Source organism: Gadus morhua, chromosome 17 (assembly GCF_902167405.1).
Source record: "Gadus morhua chromosome 17, gadMor3.0, whole genome shotgun sequence".
Taxonomy (NCBI): Eukaryota; Metazoa; Chordata; class Actinopteri; order Gadiformes; family Gadidae; genus Gadus; species Gadus morhua.
The window spans coordinates 19122372-19139948 of NC_044064.1; the positions used below are offsets into that span (position 1 = coordinate 19122372).

Here is a 17577-nt window from a genome sequence, read left to right on the forward strand (position 1 = left end):
CAAAGGAGTAGGCTACCACCTCCAGCTCAACATCAGCAAGACCAAGGAGCTGGTGGTGGACTGCCGACGGAGCAGGAAGCCCCCAACCCCTATTGCCATCCAGGGAGTTGAAATAACAACATTTCTATTTGCGACAAAACATTTCTATTTGCGACAATCTTTTTACGTTAATTAACTCTTTCAAAATTTGTTTAACTGTTCCATTTACTATTAAGCTTTTAGCCACTATAAATCAATAATCAATAAAACACATCTTCTAATCTAGGTAAATCAAGGTTTCCATTGAACTTATCCTAAAGCCGCAATGTTTAGTTTCAGATAGTGACTTGAGTATGAGGGGTTTTAAGTTCCTTCGAGTCATGCATATGTATAAGATATCTATGTAATATGAAACACGTGGCTTCAGCTTGCCTCGGTTCCTCGAAGCGACTCATTCACAGTTTCGTTTTCCGCGAGCCCCCGCCTCTTGTTCCGCGGCAGTTGATTGCAAGCGTCCAAAGGACCATAAGTCGAATGGGCGGGACCTCTGTCCGCTAGAAAGTCATCCAATTGGTAGATAGCCGAGTGCCAGTTACCGCTCACTTTATGTAAGGATCACTGATTGGTTGGTGCTCTTGGTCCGTTGGATGTGTAACTCACACACCAGCACACACCCACACTCACACGCTGGAGACAAGGAAATATCAACACGACAGGTGTCCTCTGACCCGGGACAAAATGAGGACATTCCTGACTGTGATAACACTTTGTTGTGCGACAAAAGGTATCGATTTATCTTTGATCATCTGAACTTCAACTCTATGTATTGTTCCTCGATAGAGTAATCAATGACAGTAGTAGAGGAGGGTCCGTATCCTGTGGTTGTGTAGCGGAAGTAAAGGTGTGCAGCTTCACCTGTAGCTTTACCTGTATCCGGAAGGCTGCTGGTTCGATCCCCGAATCCTGTCTCTGAGCAAGAAACATCACCCTAACTACACCCGACGAGCTGGCTGTCGCCCTGTCAGGCTGACTCCACCGTCTGTGTGTGAATGTGTCCATGAATGGGTGAATGTTAGGCAATATTGTAAAGCGCTTTGAGTGGCAACTGGTTAAAAAAGCGCTGTATAAATAGTCCATTTACCATTTATTTGATGTTGAAGCTTTACATAAGCAACACGGGTCATGGTGAGTGGTGAAACGAAACTTAACTCATGTAATCAACAATGCAATTGGTTTAGCCTAATCTGATTTATATTCTGCATAGCAACAGGTTAATTACCACCCCACTCCCTCTGCAGTGGTTTTGGTGTTAATTACCACCCCACTCCCTCTGCAATGGTTTTGGTGTTAATTACCGCCACACTCCCTCTGCAGTGGTTCTATGTGCTCTGGATGAACCAAGGAACGCCCGATTGACCTCCTGGAACATGGACCTTGTTCTGCGGTGGGATTCGCCTGGAGACCCAGCGGTCCACTATACAGCAGAGTTCAAGTGAGTGTGTGTGTGCGTGTTATCAAACTACCAGCATCTTCCCGTTTTCTGTCAAATTGAAAGTTAGACTTGTGGTGTCATGTTACACTGGTAACAATGGTGAGCAGCACATGTGCTATTTCGAGACCCCTATTGGAGGAAAGATGAACACCATCAGCCAAAATACACATACAATAATTAATTTCATTCATAAATCTTAAATCAAATAAAGTATAGGCTAGATTCTAACTCGCATTCAAGTATAGATTCATAGCAAATAAGAGTTTACTGAATTATAACTTAACGTATTGGTTTATACATCATCCAACTGGTATCTTACACTTATAATAGCAGGCCTGATGGACAAGTTGCTCTTCCACACTTGGTGAAGTGTGCATGTGCCAATCAGCCTACAGCTCGCAGATACACAAAGCATACACACACGCACGCACAGAAGCACACACACAACGCATACACATGCACATAAAGCAACAAAATAGTCTAGGAATGTTGAAATTTTCGCAACAGTCCCAGAATATGTCAACATACCCACATGGTGCGAAGATCTATTAATCATTGGAGGAAAAAGGTCTGGGACGGGGTTAAGCTGTAAAGAAAAAATAAGGGGGGGGGGACGGGACAGTGAAAACAATCAAAAAGTAAACAATCATGGATATTACTGCGGACCAGTCGAACTCCTTCTCCCTCATCCTGGTGCTGAATGTGTTCAATGCTTCAGCATTTTTCTGTGTGTTTTCCAGGATACTTTTTATGTGGCCGTCTGTCCAAATGTCCAAGAAACCTTCCGTCTCCTCTATACTCCATGTGGAGCAACGACTCATTTTCAATGACTGTCCGACAATCTGCGTCCAAGTTACTGCTGATCAAACAATATTTCCAGCCCAAAAGGTCTGCACCAGTGTTTTTTTGGTTGAGTTTGAATCAAACAAGGCAGGTGTGAATACGTCCAATTTCTCTATGGTGCTTCTGTGATTGAACACAATTTTCAGTTTCAGAAGAAGCGGTTTGTTATTATTATTTTCAACTAACCAATAGTAGTTGCCATGCATTAAAAAAAAAATCTATGCACTTTGACCTATGAATAACAGTAAATGCTATTGAATAGTTGATTTGCATGCATAGCATACTACACTTTCTATTGAACAATTACCCCTGTAACCCATAAATTTACTAATTTCATAATCAAATCAAAACCTCACGCACTAGCTGTTTTCACACATAAGTAAGTCCTGATATTCTCCTGATGGGCGGTATGTGTAAACAAAATATCCTGACATTTGACCCGGAAAATCTCCTGAATAATACTATGCATGAGGTAGTATTTCTCCGTAGGAAATGTAAATTACCTTATATGTGAATAAGGAGTAGAAAGTCTGTATTTCTAACACAACTTGAGTGGGAATGTTGATGACGTTTCGATCTGCATTTGCATGTCCTTGAGATGCACCAAAAATGATAATCAGCCTGTTGCTAAAAAATATTTAAATGGTGGCATTGCTTTTCAGAGACATTCGTGGTGAACGCTAGGATAGCTCTTATAATTACCCTAAAAGTACACATCGTACAATACATTATATTGCATGAGTTCACAGCTGCATGCCTATATAGACATTTTTATTATTATTATTACTGACAACAGTTGAACATTCTAGGGTCCCGTCCGGCCACTCCCTGTGAACCGCCTCTTACGTCATATCCCGCCCCTTTCAAGCCAACACCCCTAAACAAATTCTTGGTTGGTTCTAATGATGTCTAAACGACATTGTTGTCGGCATATAAAGTATGAATCAACCTCAAGTGGGAAGCACCCTCGGGGTCGAATCTCGACATAGATGTGCTATGATATAGCCGAGCTACAATATTGCTACGATATAGTGGCCGGGGGATAAAGAATCTTTGTTGTTTCTTCATGGGCCAGGCTGCAGCCGGAACAGATTAGTCTTCAGTCTGGGGGCGGCTCATCACTTGGGTTTCAGTCCTGGTTTTGGTGGGGCGGTCGTTCCGCCATTGCGGAGTCAGGAGCGCAGACTATCAAGACTTTGTTGAGCGGCAGATTGACTGAGTACTAAGTCATGGAGCGTGGTGGACGGGGGGGGGGGGGGGAACTATGGTGAGGCTATAGGGTGGGCCGTAGCCCTTTGCAGCATAGAAGGCAAGAAACGGTGACCTGACTGGGATGAGGAGAAGCTACCAGGATGTGGAGGAGTGGGGTAGTAAATGAGAGTTTGGGGAGGTTTGAGGGCAGCCGGATGCTGGTCCTGTGTCTTCTGGATGAGCTGCAGAGGTCCATGGCACCGGCCAGAAGGGAGTCGCAGTAGCCTACACACATTGGCCTGACACGCGGAGAACCGCGTGGCTGACAACCCACCACCTGAAGGCCACCTAGGCAACTGTGACTCTAAGGAGCTTGCTTCTACCTGGGATTCAAACTGTGGAAAATATTGAATTGTTTGTCATCTGCATAGTTGTGGTAGGGAGTGCCATGACGGATCTGAGTGACATGTGTGCAGTGAGGGTGGAACCCAGGACAGATCCCTGAGGGACCAAAGTAGTGAGGCTACAAGGGTTCGACTTAGATCCTTCCCAGGGCCCCCTGTTTGGTGGTCCTCGAGGAGGGGTGTTCCTGGGTGTGGGGACAGTGGATACAGTCATGTTGGTTCAGATTTTGTTCCGGTTTCTGTCACGTAGATCTGACAAGCTTTTGTTCTACACACGCACACACACACTTTTCACCCACAACAACAACTGATCTTGTGCTAATCCGGCTGGTTTAATTTCCAGCTCGACGGTGTTCAAGTTCAGGCCTGGTTGTGTTAACACCAGTGCCCTCTACTGTGACTTCACCGATGAGGCCAGTTCCCTGACCGTGTACGGGACGTACATAGGTCGAGTGAGGGCCCAGCGGGGTCAGGAGAGTTCCGTCTGGGTGGAGAGCGGGCCCTTGACCCTGGATAAGAACAGTAGGTGGAGACGGTGCTGTTGGTTCATTCACTCATGTGCCTGCTGTCAGAATATGTCAGTATCATTTGTTTGACATAAATGGCTGCTACCCTAAAATAACCTTGCTGTACTGTGATTACAATTCAGCTGCATCATCTAGCGTAACGGACTACACTCATTGGGGACATTATATTTTTAATGTATCTAGAGCCCGACCGTTACCAATGACCTGTAAGGTGATAGCTACAGACCTCCACACGGAACATGGTGTCAATCTGTTGGTGTGAGGGAGCGTTTATGCTGATGTGCTCAGTTAAATATTTCGAGGTTCAGACTGACAGTAGAAGATTTATAAAGAGGTGATTACGTTAATAAATCAACACCATTTCTAAAGTTTTCATATAACAACTGAAGTCGTCACAAAATGGTGTTTCAAACTTTGTGATTGTCATCTGCTCCAAGGTTTTTTTATTGCCGTCCGTCTCGCCCTCCCCTGGTCCCAGCCACCATAGGTCCCCCCAACGTCACCCTGGTCTCCCATGGGGTCCACATGACCATAAACATCAGAGACCCTGTCTTCCGTATCTCAAAGATGAGGGAGGTCTACAACCAAGCCAGCTACAACATCACCTACTGGAAAGAGGGCAAGGAGGGCAAGGTAGGTGCATCAAAGGTCCATGCCACACGACACCGAGGTGGCTTCTCTTGGGCTCCTCCAGACCAAAGACACAGGTGCCCCTTTCACACCGCCGCAAAATCGGGGCCGGTTCCGGGCCAGTTCGGAGCTAGGGCCAGGGCTTTGGTTTCACACCGCCTAAAAACCGGTTCAACTCTGGCCCCACTTTAGAGCTGGGCTAGAACTAGAACCGCTTTTACGCCGGGGGCAGGGGGCGGAGTTATCCGTACCTTCATAAACAGGAAGACCAACGAAGACCGGCATTTTTTAAAACACCGAAGTAAACAATGGACGTGGTGAATCCGTGTATGGTTCTTTTTTGTTTTTTTCTGATTTTGTTTTAAATCGGAATATTCAAAGAACGAACCATACACGGATTGAATCGAAGACGAAATTGTTGTTGTGTTTGAAACTGGCGCGAGGGTTCTTCTGCGCGCCTATTGTGTGGTGGTTCAACGCGTCAACGCGCCAACGCAGCTAGATGAGTCCATGTCCATGCAAGTGAACGGAGCGTTCCCTCTTCGTCATAACTATCAAACCAAACATCCTTCACATTCTCCGAGCGAACATTATGAAAGTAAAATGCACATTTCTCGCTAAAAATGTTTCCATAAACGCATTTGATGGCGTAACTATGTTACTATTTCCACCCAGAATAAAGAAAGATGTCGGCCGTATGCTTCTGTCCAAGCTCACTAGCCGAGACGTTTGCAGTGACGTCATGACGTTGCTCACGCCGGCTCCATGGCTGGCTCTGGCCGGTGTGAAACCAACCGGTTCTTAACTGGGGTAAGGCTGGAACCAGTTTGGAACTGGCCCTAGCACCAGCCCGGAACTGGCTCTCGGTTCTTTTTGGTGTGAAAGCGGCAAGGGTGGTGGTGGTGGGAGAACTGGTTTGATGCAAAGGTTGGTTAATGGCCATGGGGCTCCACCGCCATCCAGGAGATGTCCCCACTGTGTGTGGAGACGGCTGCTCTAACCTGTGCACACTGATTACTCCAGAAGCCGTCTGTCCCCTCTGACCCCCAGGTTTATAACAGAGCCGTCTGTCTGTCCGTCCCCCAGGTTTATAACAGAGCCGTCTGTCTGTCCCCTCTATCCCCCAGGTTTATAACAGAGCTGTCTGTCTGTCCCCCAGGTTTATAACAGAGCCGTCCGTCTGTCTGTCCCCCAGGTTTATAACAGAGCCGTCTGTCCCCTCTGTCCCCCAGGTTTATAACAGAGCCATCTGTCCTCTGTCCCCCAGGTTTATAACAGCCGTATGAGAGCCGTCTGTCTGTCCAGGTTTATAACAGAGCCGTCTGTCCTCTGTCCCCCAGGCCCAGAGTCTAATTGTGCAGCAGAACCCAGTGGTCCTGAGTGACCTGGAGCCCTTGAGCCGCTACTGTGTGAAGGTGCACATCAGCTTGCAGCACAACCACAGAGCCGGCGACGAGAGCAGGGTCACCTGTGAGAAGACGGCTGACCGTGAGTTCTCCTGAGACCTCTTTGAGGGTGCCCCCACGCTTTGCTGTTCTTTATGTACTAACGTGGTGCTATAGGGGGTGCCATTCATGCTTCATCACTTGGTTTAGTTTGATATACTATTATTATTATAGATTATATTATTTATTTTTTATTGTTTTTGGTGTTGCCAAAGGGAAACAAACTAACGAAACCCAAGAAGAGAGATGTAACATTAAGGTAAGTTAAAGGGATGGAGTTAAAGTTGTATGTTAACCAACTGTTTCAGCTCGTCCAACGCGGTGAGATAAAAAGTGGATTTTGGATGAAAGTTGTAGGAAGGAGGTGTTATCCCCAAGTTACCACCGACGGTGTATAACTTTAGTAGTGCCCTCGTTGTGGGGGGTGTTGAATGGAGCGAAGCTGTGTATGAAAGGCAAGACACACTGGTGTTAGATCGACCCATCCACACTCACCTGGCCGCCAGTGTCCCCTCGCCAAGACACAGAAGAGTATACTAAAGGGCATCTCGACCTCACCGGCGTTCAGAGCAGACTGGAACGTTCACTAACTGGTTCAAAGACGGCCAAAACTTAGCATCGTACCCCTGTTTATCTAAATGATGGTCTTATTTTAGTAACAGTGAAAAAATGGCATAGACCCCCCCCCCCAAGCAGCATCCGCTCAGCATTCACCAGGCATTCTTCTTCTCTGGTTCTCCTGACAGGAGAAAGGACTCCGTGGCTGGAGGCAGTGCTGAGCTTTGTTGTCATGGTGATGGTGGTGACCGTGGTGGTGGTGGCAGTTCTCTATCGCAAGAGGCTCTCCAGCTTCCTCTGTCCCAGCGTCTCGCTGCCGCAGCACTTCAAAGAGGTGTGTGGTGTGTGTGTGTGTGTGTGTGTGTGTGTGTGTGTGTGTGTGTGTGTGTGTGTGTGTGTGTGTGTGTGTGTGTGTGTGTGTGTGTGTGTGTGTGTGTGTGTGTGTGTGAGAGAGAATCCATATTCTGTAATGTCACTCAAAACAACCCTTTAAATGTCCCTTTTACTAAATGACTGTGGATCAGATCCACATGTCAGGGTGTGTAGGGTTGCTGGTTCGAAGCAGTCGGCCAGATCCCTATGTCAGGGTGGCTGGTTTGGTGTTCGACTCCTCTGGTCTGAATTGCAACAAATCAATCACACTCCTGACTGCCTCAGAATGTATGTAGGCTAGTTGGTTATTGTTGATTTAAAGATATTGTCTGACGATACATAAATGGAAACTATTCACGTCTTGAATTTAGGTTCCTCATTCTCATCTTCAAATGGAAACAGGGATAAAAAGGAAAATCTGCATGTGTGAGGTTAAAGAAAACACTTCCAACACTAGATTCCACTAAATAAGAAGACATTTTATATGATATAGGCAAAGAAAGGAAAAAACTAATAATTTCCCATCTAAAGCTGTGAAATCTGTCTATCACGCTTTGATATTTGGTCTTGAGAGGTGGATTCAGAATACTTGATTAATTAATAAATGTATTAATTAAGTAAGCAGTTTCTTACACCTCTGCCCTGCCCATAACCAACCACACTGGAGTTGGTTTCCAGCAGTCCTAGCGTTTTCATACGGAATAAATGGAGTCCCCCATGGGGATTAGTTATGGGGCATCTTCCTATTCTATTACAGCTGTTTTATTTTCCATGTACTTGCAGAACGTATTTGAGACCTCCAGTTCACCCATCTCCGTGGCCATGGAGAACTATCGCCCCCCTGTGGAAACTTACGACCAGGTCAACGTCATGACCACGGAGCACAACACGGACGAGGTGCGCCCTCTAGCGGCGGAAGAGGACCAGTGCAGTGCTCGATTTCCAACCGCAGAGTACCCGAGGCCTGAATAATGGAAAGTGTGCCTTATAGAAGCACAACATGATGTGACCCGAGAGACGAAAGCTGAGCTGCTCGGATGTGGTGCGCGGTCGAGGTTTCAGAAAGCCTGTATGGATTACTCTGGAAAAAGTGATTTTGTTTCAGAGAGCAATGGATTATATTGAATTGCAACAGCCGAATCCATTCAAAGTCCAGGTGTAAACTGGCTGGGATCCCAGGCTCAACGTGGCTCTGAGAGGGGAATGAATCCACGCTGAGGGTTTCCCCTGGACCAGAGTGACTTCTCAGTCGGACCTGTAGCCTGTTGTACCGCAGGTCAAAGGGTCCCCCCGGAGCTGGACGGAGCCATTAGAGACAATCGAATGAACAGAGGGTTATTTTAGATCCTATTTTCCACTGTGGAAGGTAAAAAGATACTGTTATAAGAGTAAGACCTTGCCTGCAACCAACCTTGAACACAAAACATGAATCTTACGGTTTGGAATGTAACTGGATGAATGATTTATAGTTGTACTGTACGGCCATTAAAAAATATAATTGGAATTAGATATAACTATCATGTAACAGACTACTGTGAGATTGGCTGTCTGTACAAACATTGATCAGAGTCAGTCAGCCAACTTTAAACTGTATTATGTATTGATACAGTTTAGTCTGTATTTTTTAAAACGTTATTAATGGGCATGCATGCATACAATAAAACACTTAAAGAAATACCAAAATTATATTCACTAATAATTATATGAATGTGTAGGAATTACTTACACTCTGAACTGCGCATGCGCATCGTGGTAGACAGTCACCACACTCGCGTCACGATACCAGACCGAGACTCGATACGGAAAGAGGCATCGCACGGACGGATAGAGAGGCAGCAGACCTGGTGGCTGGAGCCTAAAATAATGGACGTTTCAACATTAATGCTATAAGAGGCGAGAGCGGTGTTTAAGGACCATCTCGACCATGCACTCCTTTGTCTACGGAATCATGTCCCTGGTTTGGCTGTCTTCAAGCGGGGGTGAGTGGTGAGGCTACAGGCTAACACTAGCCTGGGCTTTATATTGATCTTTTATATATATATATATGACTGACATCTGTCATCAGTCTGTATGAACGGGATATGATACCCGCCATACTAATCTTCGGTTCCGTCTTGGCTCTTTGAGTCTGGCCTAGCAACCTGTGTTTGTTGTCTGTGCCTGCTGGTCGAAATCAAACATTGAATTGATAATGTCCCTCCGTCCAGGAATAGAGGAGAACGCAGAGTGGAACGTTCACCAACTACCTCACTTCAATAAAACATCGCATATACCCCTGTTTCTCTTAATGATGGTCTTAGTTTAGTAACCGTGAAAAAATGGCATAGGCCTACTATGTTGATGATCAAATAAGACGTAAGACAACAAATAAGGTGATTAACCACCCCATCAAAATGGTTCACATTGTTTACCAAAAAGTAGGGGTAAAAACATCTGGATAGGATGTGCACATCTCCAGCAGCCTCCACTGAGTCTGATGACCCCCAGCAGTGCTCTATAAATTAAATATATTATTATTATTTAATAGCGTGGTAAAGTTAGTTTTATATTGGACGTTGGATATTTGACACATTCGAAAAAAAATTTTAGCACTGGCTTCGATGGACAACAACACCACCGACTGCTTACCACCTTGACTGAGACATTTACTGGGGGAAACACTGACATGGGTAGGTCAAAAGGTCAAGCCGCATAATAGAATTACAGCATTTAACATTACAATGTTTTGTAAAATCAAAGGGTGTTTTTTGGAGACAATAAGCTTTGTGTTATATGAAGGGCAGCTAGCTGAGTTCACCCGATGTGTTTTGACATGGGTAAGTCAAAAGGTGAAGTCGCATAATAGATTTAAAGCATTTATCAAGATAAGAATTGCATAAAATCAAAAGATGTTTTTTTTTTTTTTTACAAAATAAGCTTAATGTTATATAGGCAGGCCTTGTATTAACACATCAAAGTTCGTTTGACAAATTCATCCCTAGTAGCCCAGTGCTAAATAGATTTTTCGAACGTGTCGACTATTCAATATAAAACAAACTTCAACACACGAGCAGTAATATTGGGGTAGGGGCGTTGCTATACCCCTTTTACTCGGTCACGTGACCCTGTATTGATCTGCTGTGCCCCAGTAAAATCTCACGTTCGAGTTTTAACAAGCTCCATAGTTGGCAGTGGATTCATTTAGATTGATTAATAACGGTAAAATAATGGTTAATTTTTCTATCCACAATGTCAAAACCACGCAGTTTTACCTAAATACCAGCTGTGGCGGGCACCTTGCGTTCCGGGTCCTTACACCGCGGTGTGCATGCAGCAATCCGTGTTTCGCCGTGTTTTCGACACAATAATCAGTATTGAGGAATGACAACACGACGTCACGGGACTATAGGAAGTATTTTATTAATGGTGCCCCAGTAGAGCTTTATATTTAGGAACGCCCTGTTGATAATTCCTTAACACAGGTGAGCTGTACCACTGCCAGATCTTCTTCTGGAGAGGCTGGTTTACCAGAGAGCCTCTTCTTCTGGAGAGGCTGGTTCACCAGAGAAGCCTCTTCTGGAGGCGGATGGTTTACTCTTGCATTTATACCTTGAGGTGTTCAGCGGAGCCTTTATCCAGAGCCAGGGAGGCTGAGAACCATCACAATGCGAGTAACATTCAAGTGACCAAGTAAAACACTTGGTCACTGGGACAGGGGACAGTAACCTGATGTGTAATAATAACGTATCTTGTTGTTGTTATTATTATTATTAGTGGTGCAGTACTAATGCCTAGTAGTCTAGACTGGCATAGTTTAATCTCAGAAATGCAGCTACTCTACAAGTGCCATCTTAATTCTAAATTCCATGAGCTGAAACATCTCCATCAGTGGATGAGTTCCTATGCCCAGAGGATCCTAGTATCAAATAGATATGTAGACAGATGGATCGGTATCAACTTTATTAATAGAGCTCAGATGCAGCTCTCCCACTGAGGGGGCACCTATTGAGTCCACTGAGTTCCCCACAGTGCAGTCAGAGCCAGTTGAGGTGTGTAATGGGTTGAGGTGTGTAATGGGTGAGGTGAATAATGGGTGAGTGCACACCGAGAAACAACACCCTGAACTTCAACATCAAGGATTTCTATTTGACTTGATGTGGTTAGTTACAGGGAGCGAGGTGTAGGTAGCCCAGCCCAGAGGAGCATGGCAGCAGTGCCGCCGTGGGGATGACAGCAGAGCCTGACCAAGAGCGACCCGGGCGTTGAACACAATGACTCTGCAGACGGGGAGGGAGGAATGGGACTCTCAGCAGTCGGCAGCTGATGTTGTTGACAGCCTACCTGCCACTAGACCCTACTCACAGAGGGCATTCTACTTTGTTAAAAGGATTTCCAATGCACTTCATAAGAATATGCATTTATTAGGCCAGATATTCTTGTTGTTACATGTGTGTAGCATGTGATGTGACATGACCTTGACCTCCTAGGTCCAACTCCCCTTTATCCTGTTTGAGCTTTGAGAAAACAAAGAGGTTCTCTGGAGTGGAAGCTGCTCTACTTGCCCTCTGACTGCTACCCTCCGATCAGAGGGCTCTTCTGTTCATCGAGTGTTCATCTTCAGGGAAATGGTCCAAATGGCATGCAGCAGGATCACATTACAAACATTCTCTCATAATCCAAAATGTAATCACAATGGAATTACAAACTGGTATAGTCAGAATGTCCCTGCAACACTGAAGTTAATTCAAATGTCTTCCTGATGATATTTCTTTATCGGACAAAGCAGGCAAATACCTTTGTCCCAGAGCTTTCGTGTAGTCTTTGTAGTGCAGGTGTTTTGTAGCACTGACCTACCCTACTCTTATAGGGGTAATATTTCGCCACCAGGTGTGAGGGTGATTAGTCATTGCACTACGACTCAGTTGGCTGTTGGACGCAATCCAGCATTCATGTGGGTGGACACACCCCCTTGTGATGTCACTAAGGCACAGGGTTGGGCAGATTTTAAAAGAGCTTGTAATGACTAATCACACTCTCTCCTGGTTGCAAAATAACCCCCCTTTGAGCATGCCAGCTATTAATTCAGATAATAAGGGATTAATTTCCCGGATGTCTATCCACCACCTTATATTATCAATGTAGTTACGTGTATAAAATTTACATTTTGTGTTTATTTCATTTTGTGACATTTCAAAGTAAAAGTCTCTCCTGTTGGACAGTGCGGTAAAAATCAGGGATGCACCGATCCGATATTTGTATCGGTATCGGTACCGATATTGAAGACATTTCTAGATCGGGTATCGGTGACAAGTGGGCCGATCCATATTTAAATTTTTATTTTATTTTTTATTTTTTTTATTTTTTTTTTTACGTTTATGTACATACTTGAATCCTATTCCTACTACCTTGCTGCTTTGATAATTGAATTTCCCACGAAAATGTTCTCACGGGATTAATAAAAGTGTATCTATCTATCTATTGGCTGATCTATTCAGTTTCTATGCTGTGCGCTGTGAGTGACGTCACAAACAAGCAACACGCCGTGCGGAGCCTACAGTGATTGCAAAATGGAGCGAGCAAAAGGATCTGCTATCTGGAGCTATTTCACTTTACCTAAGCCAGCAAGCTCCACGGCTACATGCAACATATGCAAAGTAAATGTCCCGAGGGGTGGTACTAAACCTTTAGCTTTAATACCACAAACCTTATAAAGCACCTCCAAAAATTCAAGTCTCATGATCCCAGTCTTTTCCCCTCAATGAAACTTACAGTTTGTAGCCATAATTTCGCGCTGTTTTTCTATATCGGTTTCGGAATCGGTATCGGCCGATACTAAACCTCAGATATCGGTATCGGTATCGGAGGTGAAAAAAGCGGATCGGTGCATCCCTAGTAAAAATTGCTATGAAGGATGCACGGGTTACTTCAACTGTCCAACACAGAGCCCTAATCTCTCTAGGGGACATGGCACGATAAATATAAATATCTGCAGATATCATTATCTTTACCAGTGCACATGTAGTTGTACACACAGGCACATAGACTCAAACTCTCAGAAATGCTTGTCTTATTATTAATATGCCTCCCATTCCCGCCTACTTACTCATCTCTCCCACACACACACACACGCACGCACGCACGCACGCACGCACACACACACAGCTTTCTGTTTATGTGGTGCAGCCATTGCCTCAGACATTGAACTTGGAATCTGGAAACTTCTTCTACTTGTTCCCACTGTGGAGGTTTCAGCTCTTCTAAAGACGTCCATTGGCAAATGGCTTGAGTCTGATCTCCACATTAGGTCTCCCCTGCTCCACTATCAAGGTGACATGGTTCCCCTCCACAGTGGGGTTTGGTTCTCAGGCCACAGCTGTTTACCATGTTATTCTAGTCATTGGTTCCGTGTTCTTGTGGTTTTTCAGCCTTTAACCTTTGCCAAATGAACATGAACCACCTACCTTCACTTCTTTTGTATATTTTATATGTGATCGTTTTGGGAAATGCCACAGGGTTTAGTATTTTTTTTATTAATTTAGCAATCGACGATGCCCCCTTTAAACATTAACCTTGAGAAAAATATGGCAAGGAAGTGACTCTGGCATTCAATAGGCTGACATGGGTCTTTGGAAACCAAGAACCTTTCAACTGGCGTGTTTAGGATTCTCCGGTGTAAGAAACTAAAAAGGTGAACTTCATTTACTTCATGGGCTAGATGAAAATGCTGCAAGCAGTATCTGCTAATATTGCTAAGGCTGCTCTTTACATGGCTTCAACCATTTTCTAGCTGCTCACAGACTTAGTGCTGCTCTTTAAACCGCTGATGCAGTTAGTGCTACTTATTTGCTGCTAATAAAAATAGTTAAGCTTATCCCGTCAATAATATAGTTGAAAATAAATATGCAGCCATGAGGGATGTCTGCAGTCGATATTTGCGTTAAGGTTCGAAGTGATCCAACATTTACATGAGCTCAATGGGCTCTTATCACAGTAGGAAGAACACAGGAACCACATTGACCATACTGCTGCTAAGGCAGGCCAAATGAAACCAAACTTAAAGTTACAGGAACAGGAAATTACTAAGGTCTGGGTGAGCAACAGGAGAAATGGGACTCATTGGCACGACTTAGGAGACAAAAGGCTGGGTAGAAAGGATGGTTTTTACTAGCGGATTGGTCTGTACACAATAAATCTGTTGACTATTGAGGCAAGCGATCCAGCAGGGTGAAGACGAAGGTGTCGTCGGGAGTAAACGGGCAGGAATCAGAAAAATCAGGAAGCCGAAATATCAGTCAGGAAATGCTGGGACGCATGATACAAAGAAAAACGAGGAACAGAGTAAGGGAAACACGCTGACTAAATCCACTAGGAGGGGAATGTTGACAGGGGAAAACAATCAAGGTGAGTGAGCACAATCAGACACACGAGAAACACAAGGACAGGGAGTGAAGGAATCAATGAAGGGGGCGAGATTTGATAACTTTAGCCTACTATTGACACTATTGATAACTTCCCACAATGTGGAAAGATATTCTTTACTGTCAGTGCTAATGATGAAATCCAAAGGTTCAGTTAGAAGGGGAGGACTTTTCCTTATTGACCGTTGATGATTCCCCTCTGACGCCAGGTCTCATGGTTTGGTCCGGTTGTGGTTGTTGTTGTTGTTGGTTCCAGGAGGAGCGGAGCTCGCCCCCCCGGTGAACCTGACCCTGATCACCATGAACACCCACTTCAACCTGAGCTGGAGCCAGGGCGCCCGCCACCGCGGGGCCAACGTCAGCTTCTCGGTGCAGTACGTGCCGTAAGTACCCCCCCCTACGTCCTGGGGTAAGGCCGACGGTGGGGAAGGCCCGGTGCACTCCAGCCTGCTCTGACCACCCCCTCTGGGGGGGATTGGTTCTCCTTCCATCGGGTCGGAGGGACAGGCTGCCCTGGGTTATGAACAATAGGTTCACATGTTCCTATATTCCTAGTGCAATAAATGCACTTAAACTGTTCAAAGTTTAAAACAGCGCTTTCTTTCTTAAAGAATTCAAATGGATTAGACTTTATTAACGAACAGTGGTATTTTATTTTATTGGGTGTATTTGTCAGTTTGTGCGAAAAATATCGAAATTCAACACCTTTTTTGATACCTCAGGGGAAATGTAAACAACATTGATGGCATCGACACTGCAGAAAATAAATATTAAACTTTAAATATTTTCAGTATCGATATGTATCGATACTCTTTGCCAAATCGCCTCTCCCTGCTTCCACTTAACCCAGATATCATCTCTAATGGGTGTGCCTCGAGGCCTGACCACTGGTGTACTGGTATAAACAGCATACACAACCCATTAAATATCCATGGAAAGCACTCAAACATCAAAATAAATAAAAGGTTAAAGGTTGGGTACGGAATTCGCTTTTTTGGCCATTTTTGCAAAATTACTTGAAATCCTTATCATAACCCGCTTACAGCCGCTGAGTCAGAAGTACTGACATGAAAATTAAACTTGTCAATCATCTGTGGAACGGGCAGGGCTCGAAAAACTCCAGCCAATCATTTCCATTGCCACCGAGTTGCATTGGACAGTAAGTACGTCAATCAAACGATCGTACTGCACTCCCCCTCCCCCGCGCCCCGCGCGCGACCCCTTCGTGCAGTACTCGTGACCCAGAGCTCGTGACCCAGAGCAAGCTCCTGTTTGTTGTTATCCTGCGGTAGCTACTGGAACTAGTTAATCCACATTTGGACCTAGCAGTAGAAGACAATTTCCATGGCAGACAAGACGCCACCATCCCCACCACCACAACCACCACCACCAGCAAAGAGAAGGAAAACTCTTTTTCAGAGAGTAATTGATAATAAAAACGCTGAAAGAGAAAAACTGAAATCAAGAATAATCCTAGGCGCTGCTTTCGAACGTTGGCGGCAATTGAAGGACGAGAAGGGTCTAAAAACCGATGCTTGTGTGGCGGTTGACCTAGTTTCAAAGTTTATACCGTTTATACTCGGTAATACCGGTGTTGAGACGAGTGTATTACTCGGTGTGAAAATGTCCACACCGCGGCAACCCTAGTGAAAACCAGGACTTCCAATACAATTATATGAAACAAACATACCTTTTTCTAAAAATAGTAATGATTTATGTGACCGTTTAATGTTTATAACATCTGGTGCAACCATAGCCGCGAGAACGTATTCTCAGCAGGGGGTGCTGGAAAAAAAACCCCGGCCTGCACTAGACTCGCAACTCGTCACATTGATAAAAAAGATATATAGCAGCGCAGCTCAATTACACCAGTGCATGCGCGCACAGTTGAAAATCGATCGTTGTGTTCACTTCCTTCACACCATGGTTCACATCCAGCTGCTCACAGAACAAGTTTAGCGCACCACCGCTACCCTCACACTTTTTCATATAACCTTTTTTCAGCACTAGGTCATATGAGCATTAAATAAATGCTGCGTCTCAACATGCCTTGGACAGCAGCGAGGATGACTCGCTTTGCCACGGGCCGAAACAGTTCGGAGCGACCACAGCCAGAGCGAACACAGCGGGGCAGAGGAGTGTCAGGAAGTCTTTGGTGTACACATCAGTACGGCCTATTTGCACTACTGTTTAGTGGCAATGTAGTGTTTTATTCTATGCCTTTTTATTTTCGTATATTATTTCAATTAATACAATTTATTTATTCATGAAATCAAGATCTGGTCTTCAAATCTTTTTTCCAAATATAGGTCGTCTTACAATGGGGTTTGTGTTTATATTCGGACCAATACGGTACAGCGGGCGCTCACATGACGTTTAGCATTTCCTGGTGCATAATGTGACGCTTCAGAACCTAAAATCCTGTTTCTCCCCGTTGACACGACAACACATAACCGGCGTTTTCAGAAATCTCCACTTTGGCCGGAGTTTTTAGAAATGATCGTTTTCTGTGATAAGACAGGGCCTCGGACAGGGGGTGTTGCAGCACCCCCAGCACCCCTACTTCCCGCGGTACTGGGTGCAACTTACAGCTGAATGTAGTGCCATGTTGTTAAACGAAAACCTACGCTAGCCTGGCTCGCTCTCGCGCATCTCTGTTCGCGCTCGTGCATGATTGCGCGTCCAGGTACTTGGAATGGGTGGAGTCAGAGTCAGCGTTGAAGGAGAGGGGGTAGGACC

The 17577-nt window shown here is 44.9% G+C and overlaps 2 protein-coding genes across 2 annotated transcripts in view; both read left to right on the plus strand.

Annotated features, from left to right (window-relative positions):
• The first annotated feature begins 613 nt into the window (after positions 1-613).
• crfb4 (cytokine receptor family member b4) lies at positions 614-9112 on the plus strand. Its single transcript, XM_030337933.1, has 7 exons — positions 614-763; positions 1354-1471; positions 4253-4431; positions 4915-5069; positions 6407-6554; positions 7258-7403; positions 8225-9112. Exons 1-7 carry the CDS (start codon positions 718-720, stop codon positions 8411-8413), a joined length of 981 nt encoding a protein of 326 aa, XP_030193793.1. The 5' UTR covers positions 614-717; the 3' UTR covers positions 8414-9112.
• Positions 9113-9194: 82 nt separating this feature from the next.
• Positions 9195-17577, plus strand: part of LOC115529311 (interferon alpha/beta receptor 1b) — a 29118-nt gene continuing 20735 nt past the window's right edge. The window contains exons 1-2 of the mRNA XM_030337932.1: positions 9195-9420; positions 15095-15221. Coding sequence (XP_030193792.1) covers positions 9366-9420; positions 15095-15221 — 182 coding nt within the window. The 5' untranslated portion in view covers positions 9195-9365. The remainder of the gene's footprint in view (positions 9421-15094; positions 15222-17577) is intronic.